This window comes from Electrophorus electricus, chromosome 25 (assembly GCF_041902795.1).
Source record: "Electrophorus electricus isolate QZ-2024a chromosome 25, ASM4190279v1, whole genome shotgun sequence".
Taxonomy (NCBI): Eukaryota; Metazoa; Chordata; class Actinopteri; order Gymnotiformes; family Gymnotidae; genus Electrophorus; species Electrophorus electricus.
The window spans coordinates 14,251,529-14,270,291 of NC_137521.1; the positions used below are offsets into that span (position 1 = coordinate 14,251,529).

The window sequence follows — 18,763 nt, forward strand, 5'->3', positions numbered from 1 at the left end:
AATTATAATGTGGTTGAAGATGACAATATGTCCTATGAATTTATATTAAAAATATCCTCTAAAAAAAATATTTGCACTCTTAACTGCTTCTTTCGGCACCTGTGCCCAAAATGTGTGAATTTGGTCTCCCCCCATATTTAAGCATTTCCCCTCCTATCCTGCCCCCCCCCCCCCACCTGCTTTGTGGCGTTCTTGCCTGTCAGGCTATATTAGTGTCCGCTTAAAATAAGTCATTTAGAAGAGCTTCAGGGACACAGGCCTCGAACCCCATAAAGCTCCCAGCTCAGAAGCCTTTGTCTCCTCAGCCTGCGGGATTAGCTGAGATTTGCTGCTAAGAAAAAAAAGTACTTATTTCATGGCACTTTCATGATGAACCCTGGCCAAAGCTGTGTTGTCCAGGAGGATTAAGGCAGCACAAAGACGCTGGTTGTGTGTGACCCCCCCCCCCCCCCAACTGCGGTCCCCGTGTTCCAGACCCACAGCCTTTCCCATTCCCACCTCCTCTTTTCTCCTTTTTTCTCCTTTTCTCCTCTCATCTCCACTTTCCCTCCTTTTTCTCCTCCTCCTCCTCTTTTTTTGTCTCCTCTAACACCATAACATCCTGGTGCTGACAGACGTAGCTTCAAGTTTCTACCGGAGTCCCTCCAACATGGTTCTGTTTGTCCCAAACCCACACAGCCCTGTTGAGGAGGAGACCGCAAAAAAAAAAAAAAAAAAAAAAAAAAAAAAAAAGGGAGGGGGGGGGGCTGCTCAATCCAAAACATTCTCATCACTTTTGTTTATTTACATTTGTCTAACTGGATACAGCCCCACTTAACTCATCATAGGATAGTGTAGGATAAGCTTTGGGTATTATGGGATATATTCTCTCCTGCAGTTTAAAAGGCTTGAATGGGATATCCCCTCTGCTAAAGAATCTACTTAAACATGCAGACAGAACAGTCCTGTTAAGGCTCATCACAGATTAAGAACTTCACTGCATGAAAAGAGAGACTGAGAGTCGGACACGTAAAATGGAGCTTGCTTCCTAAACCAACTCATGTCTTGTTTAACGATAGAGCCCGTACTGAAGCATTTGTTCCAAATCATCTCACAATTATATCAACTATAAAGGACTCCTCATTCAGGACCATCTATATCGAAAACATAATATACAGACTTTTAGTGATTCAAGAGCTGGTATATATTTAACAGAAGAGTCAACAGGACTGTCTGATGTTAATTTACAACTGTAGAAAGTTTCCCGTGCAAACATGCAATGGCTTTGGAAACATGAGTAAACCTTTCATCAGCAAGACCCTGCTGTCCATCTGACAGCGTTTTAATTTCCTTTGGATTGGATAAAAACTACAGGGGGTGTTGAGGGGTCTTTTAGTCTTTTGAGAAGCACCATAATGGTTTTTGTTTACAGCGCCTGTTCAACAGATGTTTGAGTTAGTGAGCAGATCCTGCCCTCTCTTTCTTTCTGTAATTACTTATCAATAGTTGAAATTTGTATTGACAAGTAGCTGTCAAGGGGAGAGCTTTGTAGCTGTCAGTTATCTGTGGAAGAGCTGCTTAACTAGGAGGCCCCTACACACGCTGGATCGATCTGGCCACAACACAATTGAGAGGCAAGGGAGCCAGGAAAAACATCTTCGCTGGGGGGATCGATGGGGCTGCTGGCCTTTGACCCGGCGCAGTGAGGGATCTGGACCAGCAATCCAGCCACCCTGTATAAGCCCCTGTGAGATGACTGAGAAATGCTCAAAAGTGCTTCACACACACACACACACACACACACACACACACACACACACACACACACACACACACGTCTGTACAACTTAAACTATGCAAACAAAACCAAAAGTAACCCAGCAGGCAGCCATTGAAGACCTTTTTCTCAAAAGTCTAGTTTTTCCGCCCGACATAATTAACTTTTATGAATGTGCTGTAAGACAAGTGTTACAGTCTAAACAATAAGTGATGTCTGCATGTTGCATACTATCACACACCCTAAAGCGCAATGATGTTTTTGGATTTTTAAGATCAATTTTTTAATCACATAGAGTCAAACAGAAAGGGGATTGCTGGAAGTTGCAGAAACACAGAGTTAAAAGTGAAAATCAGAGACCACTCAAAAGAGAGGATCTAAACAGGCTGAGACACCTTTTGGCCTTTATACGTACAAGTGCACAGGAAGCATCTGTATAGCAAAAGAAAGAAATGTCCCCCCCGCTACTGAAAATGCTTTTTCTTATTCTGCACACACGTATATAATCATAATGAAGACAAAACTGAACTGAATGCATGTAGTACCTTGATTCTTCTGGGCTGAAGAACGTAAGATTGGAAATAAGTAAAATGAAGCGTGGTCATTACTACACTGAACACCGACACTCCCTGATGACTTCAAATTACAGCATTTCTTCAGTTGAAGGGGTTTCTTCAGCAGTCCCCTCGGCCAAAAGAAAGTGCAAGTCTAAATGAGGCCTGTCTTTCAAGCTCTTGACTTGGCCCCCCTCAGGGTCTGTCTGCTTGAGTGACAGATCAATATTGGAAATGAAATGAGGATCAGTCTCCTAATTGGGCTGAGGTTTGCACTGTGTAGGATGGGGTTTATAACCAACATGAGCCATAAGGAGGGTGAGGCTCAGAGGGGTGCCAAACCTTAAACACATGAATCATGAATCAAGATTCGTTACCCTCTTCATTGCTCAATTAAAACTTCTGCTGCACAGAAAAACTGAATCACGTGTACATCTTTACAACAAAACTATACATTTCACAACAGATTAGACACTGTATATTGCATTTCATAAGACTAGTTTTCACTTATAGTGGAACAGTGGCTCAGCTGTCAGAGGCTGGGGGTCACTGCTGTTCCTTCCCAACATGGAGAGTGTGTATGTGCCCTCCACACCCAGCAGCCAGAGGTGTTCAGAGGGGGTGCTCTGATCGAAGCTGATAATGAAACTCTTAAGATCCTCCATCCCACAGGCCCAAATCTCTAAGTCATGCTGTAAATGGCCAGAGATTCTCCCTCCTCACAGCAGCATTGTGGGAGTATTGATCCTGTAGTGCTAGTTTCTTTTAATACCTGGTGTCTGCAGGCAGGCCGCCCGGATGGGAAATGACGGCTGGGGCCCACCAGGGTAAAACATGGGGGCCAGGGTACGGGGTCACACAATGGCACTCGCTCTCACCCTCCCTGACTCTTTTTGTCCCGTTTTGTTTTTCAACAAAACAGCTGCTGCTTTTAAAGCGGGACCGTGGGCAGGCATCTGCCGAATGGGATGGAGAACGGCATAAACACATAGGCATGAAGCAGGGAGACACAGAAGACACGCAGATGAGAAACAACAGCTATCACCTCATAGCATCACAAAGAAATGCATTCAGAGAAGGAAACACTACTGGTCCTGTTTTTGGAAAGACAGTGAACCAAAAAGGAACTAAAATAATATCAGTGGTACAGAAAAAATTGAGGTAAATGAATAGATGATTTAAATTATTTAATAGAAAACAAAATTAGATACAAAACAGCTTTGATACAGCATATTTACAGCCCATGGTATCTGTTAAACGATGATATAGTACAACATACTGTCTTACAGAAACAGTGAACAGAAAGTTAATATTGGTCATAATAGTGAATGAACAGAGACTTCACCTGCAGGCATGTTTACTTTGCATGTGTGTGACTTCTGAGCTAGCCTCATCAGTCCCATGCAATTCACAAGCTGTGGATGTCTAACAAAAAATATCATCAGGTATTGCTCATCGAGACAAAGGCTGTTATTTCTTCCTACCATCCATCTCACTTAGACAAACAAATATGGTTATCCTAACACCTGGTCATCATAAACCTGGCCATCTAACAGATCTCTGGATCATCTGTCCTGGTCGGCAGGTTTGTAAACAACAACATGGAACACAAGTACTACGTGTAGTAGAGCAAGCACTGACTGCACTCATCGTCACAGTCAGGAAAGGCATCTGAACAAACCACAGGAGAAAAAAGATCACCTTTTACAGCGATGCAGCTAACTATACGTGTCAGTATTTATTGCTATACACCGTTTCTTAAGGTGGCATAAATGGGATCACTAAACATCATACTAGTAAGCAGATTTGTGGATTTAATACTATAACAAATATTTCCTCTTGCTGGAGGAGAAATATCTCCTCTTGCTGTAACACCATGTCCCAGGCTTCCGGCAGTGGGACATACAGACTTCCTAAGCAGCAACTCTGGTTCATGGCCTGTGCTCCACTCCCTGGAAGGCTGAAGTCCAGCACTGTGTGCTGAAATGTCCACATCATGCTCCACCCTGGCACGCTGGACCACAGTCAGGCACCTCTGGTCTACATGATGACATCATTACAACTGCTTTGCAATTGGTGGTGGTTGGGGGTGGGGATGGGGAGTTGTTTTTCATCAAAAGGTGAGGAGTGCCATGGACATAAAATAAATAATCCATCAACAAAAGCACAGTTTTTGACTGCAAGTCATACCCTTTCACAATCTTGTTTCAAGATAGAATGCACTGAGAGAGACTGCCTAAAGAGGGCGCTGTTGGAGAAAGCAGGCTTCGACAAGCATCAGGCAGACAGGTCCCAACAAACTAGCCACCGACAAGCAGACGTGGCGTCTCCCCTTTGTTTTTCTTTCATTCTTCCTCTCTTCTCACTGAAACAGTTCCATTAAGGTGGGACTCCATAGGTAAACTCAGACCCAGCACAGCTGTGGGAGTCACTTCATTCAGACTTCCTATAGCTTCTGCTTACCCCCTCCATTACACACTCTGAGATACTGAGGTCAGAGATCATCTCTTGACCTTCGCATCCTCTTTGATCTTCCACATCATGAGTTCCATACAAGCAGCAGCATCCTCACTGGAGTCGTGGCCCTCCACTAGTGAGAAGGGAGGACAAGAAAAATGAGATTCCTCACGCACACCCACACGCACACCCACAAGGAAGCAGAGTGCTCATGCACATTAAACTCACCAACCATCCTACTTCCTAGTAAAATAGCCGCACTCACTGGCCTCTCTAATAGGTACACCAGTGTTACAGGAGCATTTTAATGTGTTCATTTACAGACTGAAGCCCCGTCTGTTGCCATGCACCCTCTAAACCTGCCGCCCTCACCGTTGTCCTGGATGATGCGTTTGAGGTAGTCGGCCATGACGTTGCGCAGGGCACGCTTGTAGGGCAACCCCAGGCGATGCGGGAAGACAATGGCCGTGTCCACCACCATGCTGTGTAGCAGCTGGGGAAGGGGCGTGGCTACAGAGTTAGAGCTCACAAGACACAGCATGGGAAAAAAAAATAAAAATCACCCATTTGTGTGTGTATATTACCTTAAGGGCGAAGAGGTCACTCTCTAGGCTGTGGCCAATCAGAATGGACTCTGCGCTGAACATGTTCAGGAGCACAGCCTGAACGTCCCGCAGCCTTATCGTAGCGCTCTCCAGATCTTCCTCTGTGACACCCGAAAACCTGGATTAACACACGCACACGCACACAAAAGTGCACACACACAGATATCAGATGTACACATACATGTACTTGCATGAACATGCCTGATCACACACAAGCACACAGTCAAACAGTACACACACGATCTACTGTACAACATACCCTGCAAGGCCCAGTGTTGTGTGTGCGTTTGGAATCGTACCGTGTGTTGTAGTCCACCACTATGCTCTCGGGCTTCACAAATGTGTCGTAAACCACTTTAAGGCTGGAGTCGATGACCGTCACCCTGGTCAGCTCTAAGCCCTGCTTTGTGTAGCACTGTGGGGGGTCGGGACGACAAACCAGCCAGATTTTTGTGAACCACGTGTGCTATATGACACCTCCCAGTCCAGTGTGTGTATGTGTGTGTGTGTGTATTTTAACTGCCTTCTCACCATTTCACAGTCTAAAGCATAGACACCGCCATTGCCATCAGGTGGTAATGGTTTACTGAAGGTCTTCACATAGCCATCTAAAGAGTCCTTACGACCGTCCTGAACGTGTTGCTGATGAGAAAAATGGCATTAATAATGCACCCAAACCACATTCACATTCACACACATACCAAACTACATATAGACAATAACCTAACCTAACCATGTTCATAATGTAGCAAAACGCATTCACACACTAATCAAACATTAATCAAACACACTCTACCCAAACAGAATTGAGCGAGAGAGAGCGACTGAGCGACCGAGAGTCGGCAGTGTTGAATGATGCCTCAGTTAACACAAACTTACTCTCACCACCTGACACCCTGGAGATCCCACTGCACCAGAACAGCAACTGTACTGAGTCTCCCAACCTCCAGACACTATATGGAATACACACAAAAAAAGGCTAACTTATTAAATAATCACCAATATGTCCCTAAAATGTAGAAGTTTTGTTCTTACTGAAGTACAGAGGAGCCCCCCCACACACACCTCTGTATCGGCGCAGTCGGCCCCAGTGGTGGCTACACTCCTCTTTGCGGATGCAGCTGCCATTGGCATTGACTTTGTACTCAGCACCACAACGGCAGCAAATCTTAGAGAAGGCTGAGGGAACAAGTCCAAGTCAGCAAGTACTCCAGAAGGCCAAATTAAAGGGCCAATACACACTCAGGAAAGCCAGTCAGCTGTTTCTTCAAAAACAGAACTCTTCTAATGAGGTAAACTACTACAATAAATATTAGATTAAGTGTCTCATATGAGTGACACAGTATTTCATATGTTTACAGTTATTTAGGAAATGTGAGTTCACTTTGAGCAGTTTGCCATCTAGTGGTGGAATGATGGTATTTCCATGGATGCTAACGTGAGTGTTGTCTGTTAAGTAAGAGATGGAAGATATATATATAAAAAACAGATTAAAACTGTTATGTTACATCTATTTGTACAGAGTTAATAAATGAATAAGACAGAAAGGGTTTAAAATGTTCAAGTAAAAGCTCTTACGATCGTTGTTTTTCTTCTCGGGGACGTTGACGAGGATGGCGTGGCCCGAGCGTTGTGGATGAGGTCGGGGGTAACCGTGTTCCTGCAGCTGTTCCTCAGACAGGACATAAGCTTTCAGTTTCTGGTAGAGAGCTGTACCTGAAAGGAAGAGAGACACACACACAGGTGAGAAGTGGCGGCCAATTGCGCATAGCGTACTCTCAACCAGAAACCTCAGCCCTGTAGAGGACACAGACATGGGGGACAACATGGAAACTCCAAATATTTACAAATCTACAGTTTCCCTTGATCAGACCTGAGCGAAAAATCTCTCTCGATTTTGGGTTGTTGCAGGAGTTCTCTAGATTCATCTCTCTCCCTGGTCTACACCTACAAAAATGGTCTACACCTACAAAAAAGAAAGGGCGAAGTCCTTGTGTTCCAGTGTAAGAGCACATGGTATACCTTTCAGGTCCACATCCTGCTGCTTGCCTGTGCGGTTGATGGTGTAGCTGGTGGTAGCCGCCAGGCGGCCACCCAGAACACCCTCGTGAGACTGAGCTCTGCTGTTTACTGGTGCTGATGCCTTCTCTGAGGAACAGAAGCACAACCACAGCCTGTACTCAGTGTTTACTGAACTGCACCACTACACTCAACAGCCATCACCTTAACCTAGACGTTATGCCATTGACCCAGCCTGTAAACCTTAACCTACCCTGGTTATTGACTGTACAAACTCAAATAGTAGGGTGGTGCTGGCGTACACAGTACTGACTGTACAAACATATTAGGGTGGAGGCGTCATACTGGTTATTGACTGTACGAACATATTAGGGTGGAGATGCTGTACTGGTTACTGACTCTACAAACATATGAGGGTGGAGGTGCCGTACTGGTTACTGACTGTAAGAACATATGAGGGTGGAGGTGCTGTACTGGTTACTGACTGTAAGAACATATGAGGGTGGAGGTGCCGTACTGAAGGGGGCGGTGGGTGCTGCACTCTTGTTGCGCAGTTTCTTCAGTGTGTTCACAGCAACGTTCAAGTAGATGTTTTTACTGCTGCTCCGTTCATACACCAGCTTCTCCTCATCTAGGGCCTGGGAACAGCCACACACACACACACACACACGTACACACACACACAGACAGACAGACAGATGCGCGCGTGCGCGCACACACACACACACACACACACACACACACACACACAGACGCACGTGCGTACGCACGCACACACAGACGCACATGCGTACGCACGCACACACACAGACGCGCATACACACAGATTCACAGACGCGCGTGCACACAAATATTTTTCTCTTTAACGAGCAGGAGAAAGTGCAGATTGTAATCATTAAACAAAAATCAAACAAATTATTAACAAGCATGCACTGGTTAAATGAAAAAGGAAAGAGATCATTTTACTTATTAATAAATGCTTGTTTGGAAATGTCTACATTTTCTGAAGAAAAAAAACAAACAAACATGACAGGCTAAATCAATACTAGGATGTTTCTGCAAAGTGTTGAATAGTAGTATGCATTAGTATTATTTTCACTGCAAAATCTCAGAAATTCACTGCTAGACCTGAGTTTTCTTTAAACTGGTGTTTGCATTTCATGAGAGACATTCAATAGCTTGTGGCTCCACAACAAAACCACACGCACCATCTGGAAAGCAACCTCCTCAGAGGGGCAGAACTTCAGACACTCATCAATGAAGACATTTAGGTAACGCTGACGGATGTTGGTGGGGACTTTTGCTCCAAACTCAGTGGGAATCACTGGCCGTTTCATAGAGGAACTCTGTGTGTGGAGAGGGAAAAGGAATGACATGCTGGGCCTGAGAGCAATGAACCATGGGAATCTTTCCTAAACACTAAAATGTGAGCCTCGTTAAGCTACGTCTGTCTCTCCATCAAAATATGATATAATTTTAGTCTCGGCTGAAGCTTAGCCTGCAGGTGGAAGCCTAGCACAATGTGTGTCAATCTCAGTAATGACATAATTGTTTTGAACAAGCAACAGCTAAACCACCAGGGACTTTATCACCCTCTCAGCTGACCGTGGAGTGTTACTGAGACCTTGAGCGTCGGCGTGTGAGCGACCCTCTTCTGCATAGCAGTGCATGTGGTTTTAGAGAGCATAGAAGCAGACGTGTGGGCTTTGATCGACGAGGGATCTGCTACTGTGCTGTTGGACGATAACACACCACGGACAGCCTGCTGTGTCTCTGACAAACCTGCAAAGCACACACAAACAAAAATAAATTCAGTAGATTACCAACAAACCCATTACATTTGAAAAAATCATTTGAGAGTTAATAAAATATGTTTAATGTTCTTTGAAGACCCTGGTCTACTGGAGAAAAAAAAATTTATTATAAATAAAGTTACAATTACTACTGCTATTCTGGGGATTGGAGTGGGAAGTGCCATATAAGATTTTGATGCAGATTAAATACATTTCATTAAGATTTTTCTGTACCACGTTTTGCAGAGATTAAGGCAGGGTTTGGGCGGTGCATCACCCTTCGCTTTTCCCCTGGGAAGGCGGGGCTGTGGCCCGTGGCCACGGCTACAGTCTTGGCGGCTACGGCGAGCTGTGTGGCCTGTTGCCGGGCAATCTGCATGCGCTGGTAGCACATCTCCTGTGCAGTCAATCGCCGCTGCAGCCTGGGCAAAGTGTTCAGCGAGGTCTCGGCCTAAGCAAGGTTCAGCAATATCAGACAACCAATCAGACAACCAATCAGTGACAACTTTTGCTGCACTCTTTTTTTTAAATACTTTGAAATAAGGTTTAAAAGTGTACAGTGAGTGCAGCAGCTACATGTGCTGCTCTTGCAGCAAAACACACAGGCTGACGGAAGTGATGCTGATGGTGAGTAAGCAGAGTGTCCCCCCCACTCACAGTTCCTTTGGCTTTGAAATGTGAAACTCTCTTCTTCTGGCCAGGGAAGAGGGTGGTTAAAGTGCTCTGTGTGTCCTCATCTTCCCCCTCCTCTTTGGGTGGCTGAAACACACACACACACACACACACACACACACACACAGACTAAGAACAAAACTGAAACCACAGCAAGATAGCAAAAGCCAAGCAAAACCTCCCTTCAATGTTTCAAATTTCAGTTTCCACGCTGCCCTTCACTGAACCGTCTAAATCGCTGGTAAAGCCACATGCTTCCACCTGGCCAACATCTGTAAGCATGTCTGCTTAATCAGGCAAAGGCTGTGGGTGTGCAGCTGATAACTGAGCCACAACCACAGAGTAGTAAAAACTAAAGAAGTTCAGTTCGCAGAGGTCTCAGTGAGCCAGAGCCCAGCGGCTACTGCAGTACCTGTTTAGCTTGCCTGCCCTTATCTTCTGTTTTAACATCCTTGGACTCATTAAAGATCCGCAGACACTCCTCCATCGGGTCGGAGTCGTAGTCGGGATCCACCTGCAGGGTGGCGTAGTCCACATAAGTGCCTTCATCATCACCATCCTCCTGTTCACGTTCAGACCCGTTCCCATCCTCCGACGAAGAGGCTGCGACATCAGAACCTTTCTGGCTATTGCTGAGCAGGCCACCTCGTTTGAAAGCCGAGGCAGTCTTCCTCACGATGCGATCATCCTCCTCTTCTTCTTCTGGACTCTCATCTCCGAAGAGGTCGGCGTGACTCAGGGAGTGCAGCGGGGCCTTCTTCTCTTTCGCCTCTCGCTCCTCCAGGCACGAGTTGCTCCTCCTGTTTTCGCTGCTGAAACTGCCCCCGAGTTTTGTTCTCTCTCGCCCCACACTCTCTAACCTTCCGTTCTTCGGCACTTTACACTTGCCGGACTCTTTGCTCCTTTGCGCTGCCTTGTGCGTTTTCAGCTTCTTGGTGTCACTCATTCGCTCTACGTCTGCTCTGGCCTTCCTGCTCTTGCCCTCCCTCTCGGAGCGCCTCTCTGTGGCCCTCACCTTCTCCTCTACGGTCTTTCCATGATTCTTCTCCCTTTTCACACTTTCCTGACTGGGCTTCTTCAAGGGCTTCTCCGCCCCCTCGCTTCCTTTCTTCACTTTGAGGCTGCCACTCTTCTTACCCGAGTCCTTGTTTTCTTTCTTCTGCTTTTCCGATCGGCTGCTCTTGGTTTGGCCGCCGTGGCCACCTGCCGTTTTTTCGAGCAGCTTGCCATTCGATGTCTTCTCGGCCTCCGGAGGCTCGAAGTCTTCGGACTCCGTGCTCTCGGCTGCTGCAGGCTGCCTACATGGCCCCCTGCCCATCGCCCCCGGGGGCTTCCTGCCAGGCTCCTCCACCACAGACCCCGTACTGCTCTTCCTCTGCTGCAGGCGGCTCATGGGCATCGGCCGGTACTCGGTTCCGGAGCTTTCCCCGTCAGACTCTGTGAAACTGGCTGTGTACTTCGGGCGCTCTGGCGCCGGTACCCGCGCTTTCTTTGGTGCAGGTACGTATTCCTCGTCCGCGCCCTGCTGCTTACACGCACCAAAACGAACCCTCTTCCTGCCTTCCACCTCCACCACCACACCCACTGGGTCTTTCCCACTCTTACTGACTGGCTTTGCAGAGAAGTTGGAGAGCGGATCATACTCCATGTCCGTGGAAGGTCGGGAACTGTCAAGCGTGTACTTACACCTGGGGCTGGTAGGGGGAATCCGAGACTTCGAAGCAGGTGCCGCTTTCTTCAGGCCAGGTTTGGAGATCGCTGTAGGCACGTACTCCATGGAATTAGCGGTGCCACTGCTGCTCTCCGAATCCAGTGTGTATTTACTGGAGCGTGGGGTGGGGTTGTAGTCAGCCATCTGGCCCATCTGATAACGACCCGGATCGTAAGCGTTATGGGACAATGCGGCAGAACTCATCTGTCTCTTGGAACCTGTTTTAACAGAGCTGCCAGCTGCCTCATACACCTGGTCCCCGATCTGGGAGAGCTTCCTCTTGTCCTTCTCCATTTCGCTCCGGACAGCCTCAATAGCCCGGTTGACCAGCTCCAACTCCATGGCCCCCAAATCCACAGTAGGGCCTGTTGGGGGATCAGACGAGGACTCTGCATTGTAATGCTCTTCTGGTCTAACCACCTCAGGGCTGAACGGATCATAGCCTTGGTCTGCATGAAGCAATAAATAACAAAATAAAATTAGAATTGTTTTTTCTTTGAGGTTTTTTTTTTTTAAGTACTTTCTGTAGTGATGCCCACAAAGGCAATTGTCAGCAATCAAGAAGAACAGCTTTACAACATAACAGACTACATTACATCAATCAAATCTTTCGGTTTTCCGCAAGTAGCTGACTAGAAAAAAACTCAATTAAAGGTAAAGACAGAGCTGATGTTAACGAGGACAACATCTTCCCATAAGGCAACAAGGACTGCTTATCTAGTATCGGTCATCTCTTGTTCCTACATTCAACATTAATATAAATCAGGATTTTAAAAAAGTAAAAACAGACATTTGACGTGATGTATCCAATCTGGATCAAATTAAAAGTTTAAATTTCTTTAACAGCAGTGATAACTACTCACAATGCCAGTCACTTCATTTTGTTTAGTTTAAGTCTAGTCAAGAGTTGCAAACTACTAATACTCATAGCTACTATAAAGTGTTCAATCGACATACACAAGCCACAATAAAAAAAAGAGAAACAAACATACATTACCTGTCTATCTGATGAGGGGGAAAAAAACAGATCACTAGAAAAGAGTATATGATTACAGAAAAAAATTCACAGTGAAAGAAGCTGTTACACATAACCCAGCTACTCAGCAATGCCCAGTTTCAGACACCCAGTTCGGTCCCGTTTTGTCACCAGGATATTATAAGCGAGAATCAAAAGAAATAAGCGGCTGGATTCATGGACTGGGTGTAAAAGTGTTTGTGATAAACGAACCAACAACTCGTTGCTCACAAAACGCTACCGGGCGAACTGAGATATCAAAGCATCATACCAACCGATTAAACCGAACGAACAGTGCATTTAAATATCACGTTGGCATCAGCGGCGGAAGGTTAGGGTTATCGTTATGGTTAGAGTCACCAAAGCCGCTAGCTGTCTGCTAATGCACTTAATCGCACAAGGAGGCAGGGAGACGTCATTCACCGTGAGAGGCTCCAGAGCCTTGAGTGGGTCCGCCGTCCCGCGGGCCCACGGACGCTCGTCCGTGCTGTCCGTGTCTGAAGTGGCAGTGCGGTCTGCTGCAGGCGAGCCCGCCGCTACTGCGCTCGCTGGAAAACGGGCAATCAATCCCACGGAAGAATCCGGTGGACCTCAGCATTGTCACGCCAACACCTTTTCATAACCACAACAGTCGTGTTGCGGCTTAAAGGTTTCGCTGCTCTACTCTGAGATCTTAATCTTTTAACGACTGTATTTCCACTTTCTTTCGAACAAAGCTTCCTAGGACGACGCCATATTGCTTTGCCGAGACGGAAAGGCCCCGGGAGTCGCATTTACTACGTCAAATAGTACGCCAACTTGATCGCCTGCGCGCAGGAAACTGTGGGATGTGTGTCATTTCAGGCTGGTGCCAAACTTCGATCACTGAAATAACCTGGAAATTGTACGCGTGTGGATAGGTCCACTGTGCCCCACTAAGCTTATATGAAAAATAGTATAGTACCGGCCCAAGCACGTGAAGCGTTCCTCTATTGTGCCCACTTCACATTAATCGCGTATAAATGTGCCCTGCAGCTGCTTTATGCGTCTCGCTCCTGCTCAACGTCATTTGATCGCCACAAACCCAACGCAAGACGACAGACTTTATTTCAAGGCATGAGTTTCCATACTACAAGGTGTACATGGAAGGAAAAGGTTTATTGCACCACCATCTTTGTAAAGTATGGGCAAGCTCACATGTGAAAGGACTGCACGCACAAACGCTTCGTGCATGGACTTCGGGAAACTGACCTCATGCGGATTACACTGGCATGTTGCATGTATCGGTCACTCAACAAAGGGCGTCAAGTGCAATGTCCAAGCCTTTAGATTTCTCTTCACAATGGCATAAAGAACGCATGTTCTAGTCTAGTCCATTTCAGTTCTTACAAATAAAGCATCAAGGCTTGCATGCTTTTCTTTTTAAAATAAAGACATCAAACGTACATTCTTTATAATATAGATCATTAGCTTCGAAACTCAAGTGCTTTGGGCTTCACAGAATTCCTTCGTCATGTTTGGTTTTTCTTTGACACTTATGAGCCAGTGATGAACTTCCGTTCAGGGCTGCTCCATTTTCCACAAGGCATTGTTGCCGAATAGGCTTGGCCTACTGTTCAAATTAAAAGAGCCGTAACCCCCTCTAAGAACTAAAATATCGTAAGTTATTAAAAAAAAAACATTTTTCGTAAATGATCACACGTAAAACTGCAATCAAGATACAAACCTAGCTAAAGCTACAGAAAATAAACGCGGCTGAGCCGTTTAATCCGGTTACATTCGCGGCTCTGTTGGCGAGGATTTAGGCCTACCATAAACGAGAATTTGATGCTCTCTGCTGGTAGAATTGCAGTTCAAGCGGTACATGTACGTAAAATGCCAGTAAATTGCCACCAGACTTGGCGTTTCCAAAGGAACCGTTACAATGAGATTGAAGGCAGCGTTCGCTTTTTCCCTTTTCAGTTTTAAAAACCTAATACTGAGGAAAGGTCTTTTTATAAAGTTCTACACACCTGGAACAGGTCACGATATAATTACTAGGGGTGTGTCCAACAGATGAGTTAATTATACGTAGTAGGCTACGCTATAACAGAGATACAATTTTATTGTATTATTGTATAACTGTAGCTCGCTTGTTAAGCCATGGTAGGCCACTTCTAAAGCCAAAACCTGTCTCTTGTTAATTCTTCTTAGTACTTGTATATATACCCTGTGTTTGGTCAGTCTTGTTGGTCATTGTTGATATGTGTGTGTTTATGGTATGTAGCAGTGGCTGGTTTCCAGTCTATGTGTTTTCATGCTTCCTTATATTTTTGCACATAGCCTTTTACTGTGGTTCTTTGTTTACTTGTTTGTGGTTTTTGTGTTTTACATTATTTGTTTCATCATGTTTCCTGGATCCCTCCATGTTGGCTCTTTCACCCTGGACTGTTCTAATGACTCTGACTCTGAGACAATCTGACTCAGCACCTTCATCTTCAGGACATGGTGAACATGGCAGTTGTTTGTCATCCTTAATGACCCCGTAAATACCCAGACAAACAGAGAATATAAGATAAACATTACATGCAGTGAGAAATCCTTTTTAATATCATAAGGAAATTCCCCACGTAGTCAGTGATGTATAGAAAATAGTCATTACAACAGAGGTAGCCTGTCCTTAAAGATGTAATACTCTGAACTGTTTAGTTATAATGTACCTTACGTCTTCCTTCATGAAACTGATAACCATGAAAATGATCAAGACCAATTTAGGCACTGAAGGCATTGCTCAACTAAACTGTGAGGGCTAGATAAGATTGGGAACTGACTCAGTAGTCCAAGGCCAGAATCTGGCAACCCTGCCTTAAAAATGGACAGTAAAAGAAGTCATACACATACAGAATAGATGTTACAGTACCGTATACAGAGAAGTGGTATTACATACACACCCACTCTTCTTCATTGTGCTTTGCATTAAGCCATTTATTTTTTTAGTCATACACATACAGAATAGATGTTATAGTACCGTATACAGAGAAGTGGTATTACATACACACCCACTCTTCTTCATTGTGCTTTGTATTAAGCCATTAATTTTTTATAAGAAATGTTCATTTCCACTAATTAAAAAAATTAATATTTCTTCTTTAAACCTGGCACTTTTATCCAAAGCAAATTACAATTATAACAGAATAGAACTTGAGGGTTAGGGTCTTGCTCAGGGGCCCAACAATGGCATCTTGGCAGTGGTGGGACTTGAACCAGCAACCTTCTGATTACAAGTCAAGTACCTGAACCACTGAACTACCTTTGCCTCCACACTGCTTTCCTAGTACTTACTTTTCAAGTGTAAAAAAACCACAAGTTTATTTTTGTCCTATTTACTGACATGCTGAATCTTTTTGAGTGTATAAACACATATATGTAAGTTGCTTTGGATAAGAGCACCTGCCAAATGCTGCAAATGTAAAATTATTTTGTTGTTGTGGTTTTAGCAGTATGCATGTGTTAAGTCTGTGTGTGTGTATGTGTGTATATATATGTATGTGTGTGTGTGTGTATGTATGTATGTATCTGTGTGTATGTTTCCTCTCACTAGGTGTATGTCAGATACCAGATCCCATGCCAAGTTTCCTCACCATTTCTGACCTTGTATATTTCTTTTTGTTAGGATTATTTAGTGTGTATTTTCATTTATTAGTGTAGGTCTTGTTTATTGTTTTGGCATTGGTCACATCAGAAGAAATTGCACCAGTGTGCAATGACACTACCCACCCACGCACACAAACCGCATAATACACCAGTTGCAAATTCACACCTAAAAGGGGGGAAATACTGAAATAGTTTTGATGAAGTTTATATGTAATGTCTATATTAATCTGTTACATTAGCACCTTGTTCTCCATCTCTACTAGGTGAGATACTGGAGCCCTGTTTATGCAGTCATGTTTATCTGCAGCTTGTACATAACACAACAGCTGGGATCCTGACTGGAACTGGTAAAGGGACCTCTCTCCCATACAGCCCTCTCTGCATGCCTGCCTGTAAAATACAGAATAGATTTAAAGATTGACCTTCTCTGTCATTATTGCTTTCTGTTTAAGGAATTATGTACCACATCATTATACGTCATCCCCTACTGAGTAAATTCAGGTTATATACCTGTCTATTCTCCCTGGCATATAGATCCACCACGGGTCTATTATATTTGTTCTTATAATTTGGTGTCAAATCCAATATATTATTTATCAGCACATACTTCCCTTGTAAACATACAAAAAGTTTAATTCCCCAATGTGCAGTCAGTAACGGGCATCGACACAGTCCACCGGATGACAATGACACTAAAACAGTCCACAGTCCACCTGAGCACTACAACAGTTACACCTACCCAGCTGGTACTGGCGTGGAGACTTGCCCTCGGAGTTAAGTTAAACAGAAAGAAGTTGATGTCTGTATTAGCTAATTTGATGGCTTTTTCTGGTCTTAAGTTCAGAGTTTTTTGATGAAAGCTAGACCAAACAAAACGTTTCGTTATTAACTGTTCATATCGCTGGTTTTCTTCAATACCAAAGTAAGAAGTTTAATTGTTTTGTTTGCAAAGAGCCAACAGGACTTTAACAGAATACTTATCAAAGATTTTGATCAAGTTCACTTTTAGTTGTTTTCTAACAGAATCTAATTAATTCTACATCATTAGATTCTGTTAGAAAAATACAAAATAATGTAATAACAATATTCTTATGAACTGCGATGTGAACTGAGAGGCCATTCATGAGACGTTCCTTAACCATTGGTGGGAACTGAGAGGAGCAACATTAAATAAACTATTTTAATACGCTTTCTCACTTTAAACTCTTTAAAGTTGACACGAAACATCATAACTTTGACGAGTTATAGGCAGAATGAAGTGTGCTATAATTTATTCTGCTAATTTTATTTGAGTGGGTTTACATCTTATAAATTATGCTAGCTCCATTTAGTGTTTCATGTCCACTTTATTGTAAAACTTTTAACTCACAATTAATTAATATAAGCCAAAATAACTTCATTTTGGCTTATATTGTGTTGCTTTCATAGGCTGCTCTAGTGTAATGTTGGCTAGCTACAAGTAAGCTTTTCTCACCAGTTTTTCTGGACTCACTTCTGAATGTATTCTGCTCCTTTTTCACCATCACAGACAAATTGCACGTTTGACTGCAAGATTTCTAACATGAATCGTTTATTTACTTGCCCATTTTGTTTGTTGAAATAACAATTTTAGCTATATTCTTCTAACCTTTCTTCAGACATTGGGGGTTCTTTTCTTGTTCTCCGTATTTTCCATTTTTACAGTTTAAAACTCTCCACACGAAAAATGAACTCTCGTTAACTGGCTACCAGTATACTACAGAGTTGACTTTACGGTATTATTACTGGTCTATAAATCTCTTAATGGTGTAGGACCAGCATGTTTATCTGATATGCTGCAAAGTTATGAACAGGGCAGAACTCTTAGGTCTTAGGTCATTAGTCCTGCCTAAGGTGAAATCTAAGCATGGAGAGGTAGTATTTAGCTACTATTGTGTTTCTAAATGGAACCAGCTGTCAGGATATTTGAAGAGCCCTTACACTATAGGTCTTTTAATTGAAAAACATTCCTACTCAGCCAGACTTTCTGCTCAGGTTAAACATTGTTATTTCATGTGGCACTGCAAAGCATTTTTATTTATCCTTGACTTTCATTTATAAATGCCATAAATATCTGATGTTATTGTTCAAAGCAACTTACAATTATGATTGAGTACAACGAGGGCAAAGGTTAAGGGCCTCGCTAAGGGGACTAACAGGAGCTACTAGTGCCTTTGTTAATTTTGGCTCTTTAATCTTTACTTGTATTCCTTTAAACTCCATGTTAAACTTATTTTAATATTTTCATTTTATTTTAATAAAACTTGTAACATTTTACTTATTTTCTTAGCAAAGACCTTCCTGAGGTGACAGATCTCGGGCTGTAATAAGCTTTTTTATTCTTCTGTGTGTGAAAAGTGCTAAACAAATAACCTTACCTTGCCTATAAAATGGGGTCAAATCCAATATATTATTTAACCATCAGGTTATAGTTCCATTGTAAATACACACAACAGTCAATTCAGAGTTCCCAGTTCGTTCATTAACCAAATATTCAAATTTACTACCACCATCTACTGGTCATAGTGTCACCACGTATTAACATCAGAAA

The 18,763-nt window shown here is 43.7% G+C and overlaps 1 protein-coding gene across 4 annotated transcripts; it reads right to left on the reverse strand.

The window, feature by feature from the left end:
* Positions 1 to 3,482: 3,482 nt before the first annotated feature.
* rexo1 (REX1, RNA exonuclease 1 homolog) lies at positions 3,483 to 13,352 on the reverse strand. Of its 4 annotated transcripts, none has more exons than XM_081707807.1 (16): positions 13,006 to 13,351; positions 10,269 to 12,016; positions 9,842 to 9,943; positions 9,419 to 9,635; positions 9,016 to 9,173; positions 8,600 to 8,737; positions 7,909 to 8,251; positions 7,395 to 7,520; positions 6,951 to 7,088; positions 6,438 to 6,551; positions 6,252 to 6,325; positions 5,904 to 6,014; positions 5,672 to 5,787; positions 5,352 to 5,490; positions 5,140 to 5,260; positions 3,483 to 4,900 (listed from the first exon to the last, which is right to left on the reverse strand). In XM_081707807.1, exons 1-16 carry the CDS (start codon positions 13,178 to 13,180, stop codon positions 4,812 to 4,814), a joined length of 3,909 nt encoding a protein of 1,302 aa, XP_081563933.1. In that variant the 5' UTR covers positions 13,181 to 13,351; the 3' UTR covers positions 3,483 to 4,811. The 4 variants fall into 4 exon arrangements, with proteins under 4 accessions (XP_081563933.1, XP_026885756.2, XP_081563934.1 ...); XM_027029955.3 differs by having other exon boundaries at positions 7,909 to 8,029; positions 13,006 to 13,348; XM_081707808.1 differs by lacking the exon at positions 7,395 to 7,520 and having other exon boundaries at positions 13,006 to 13,352.
* Positions 13,353 to 18,763: the final 5,411 nt, after the last annotated feature.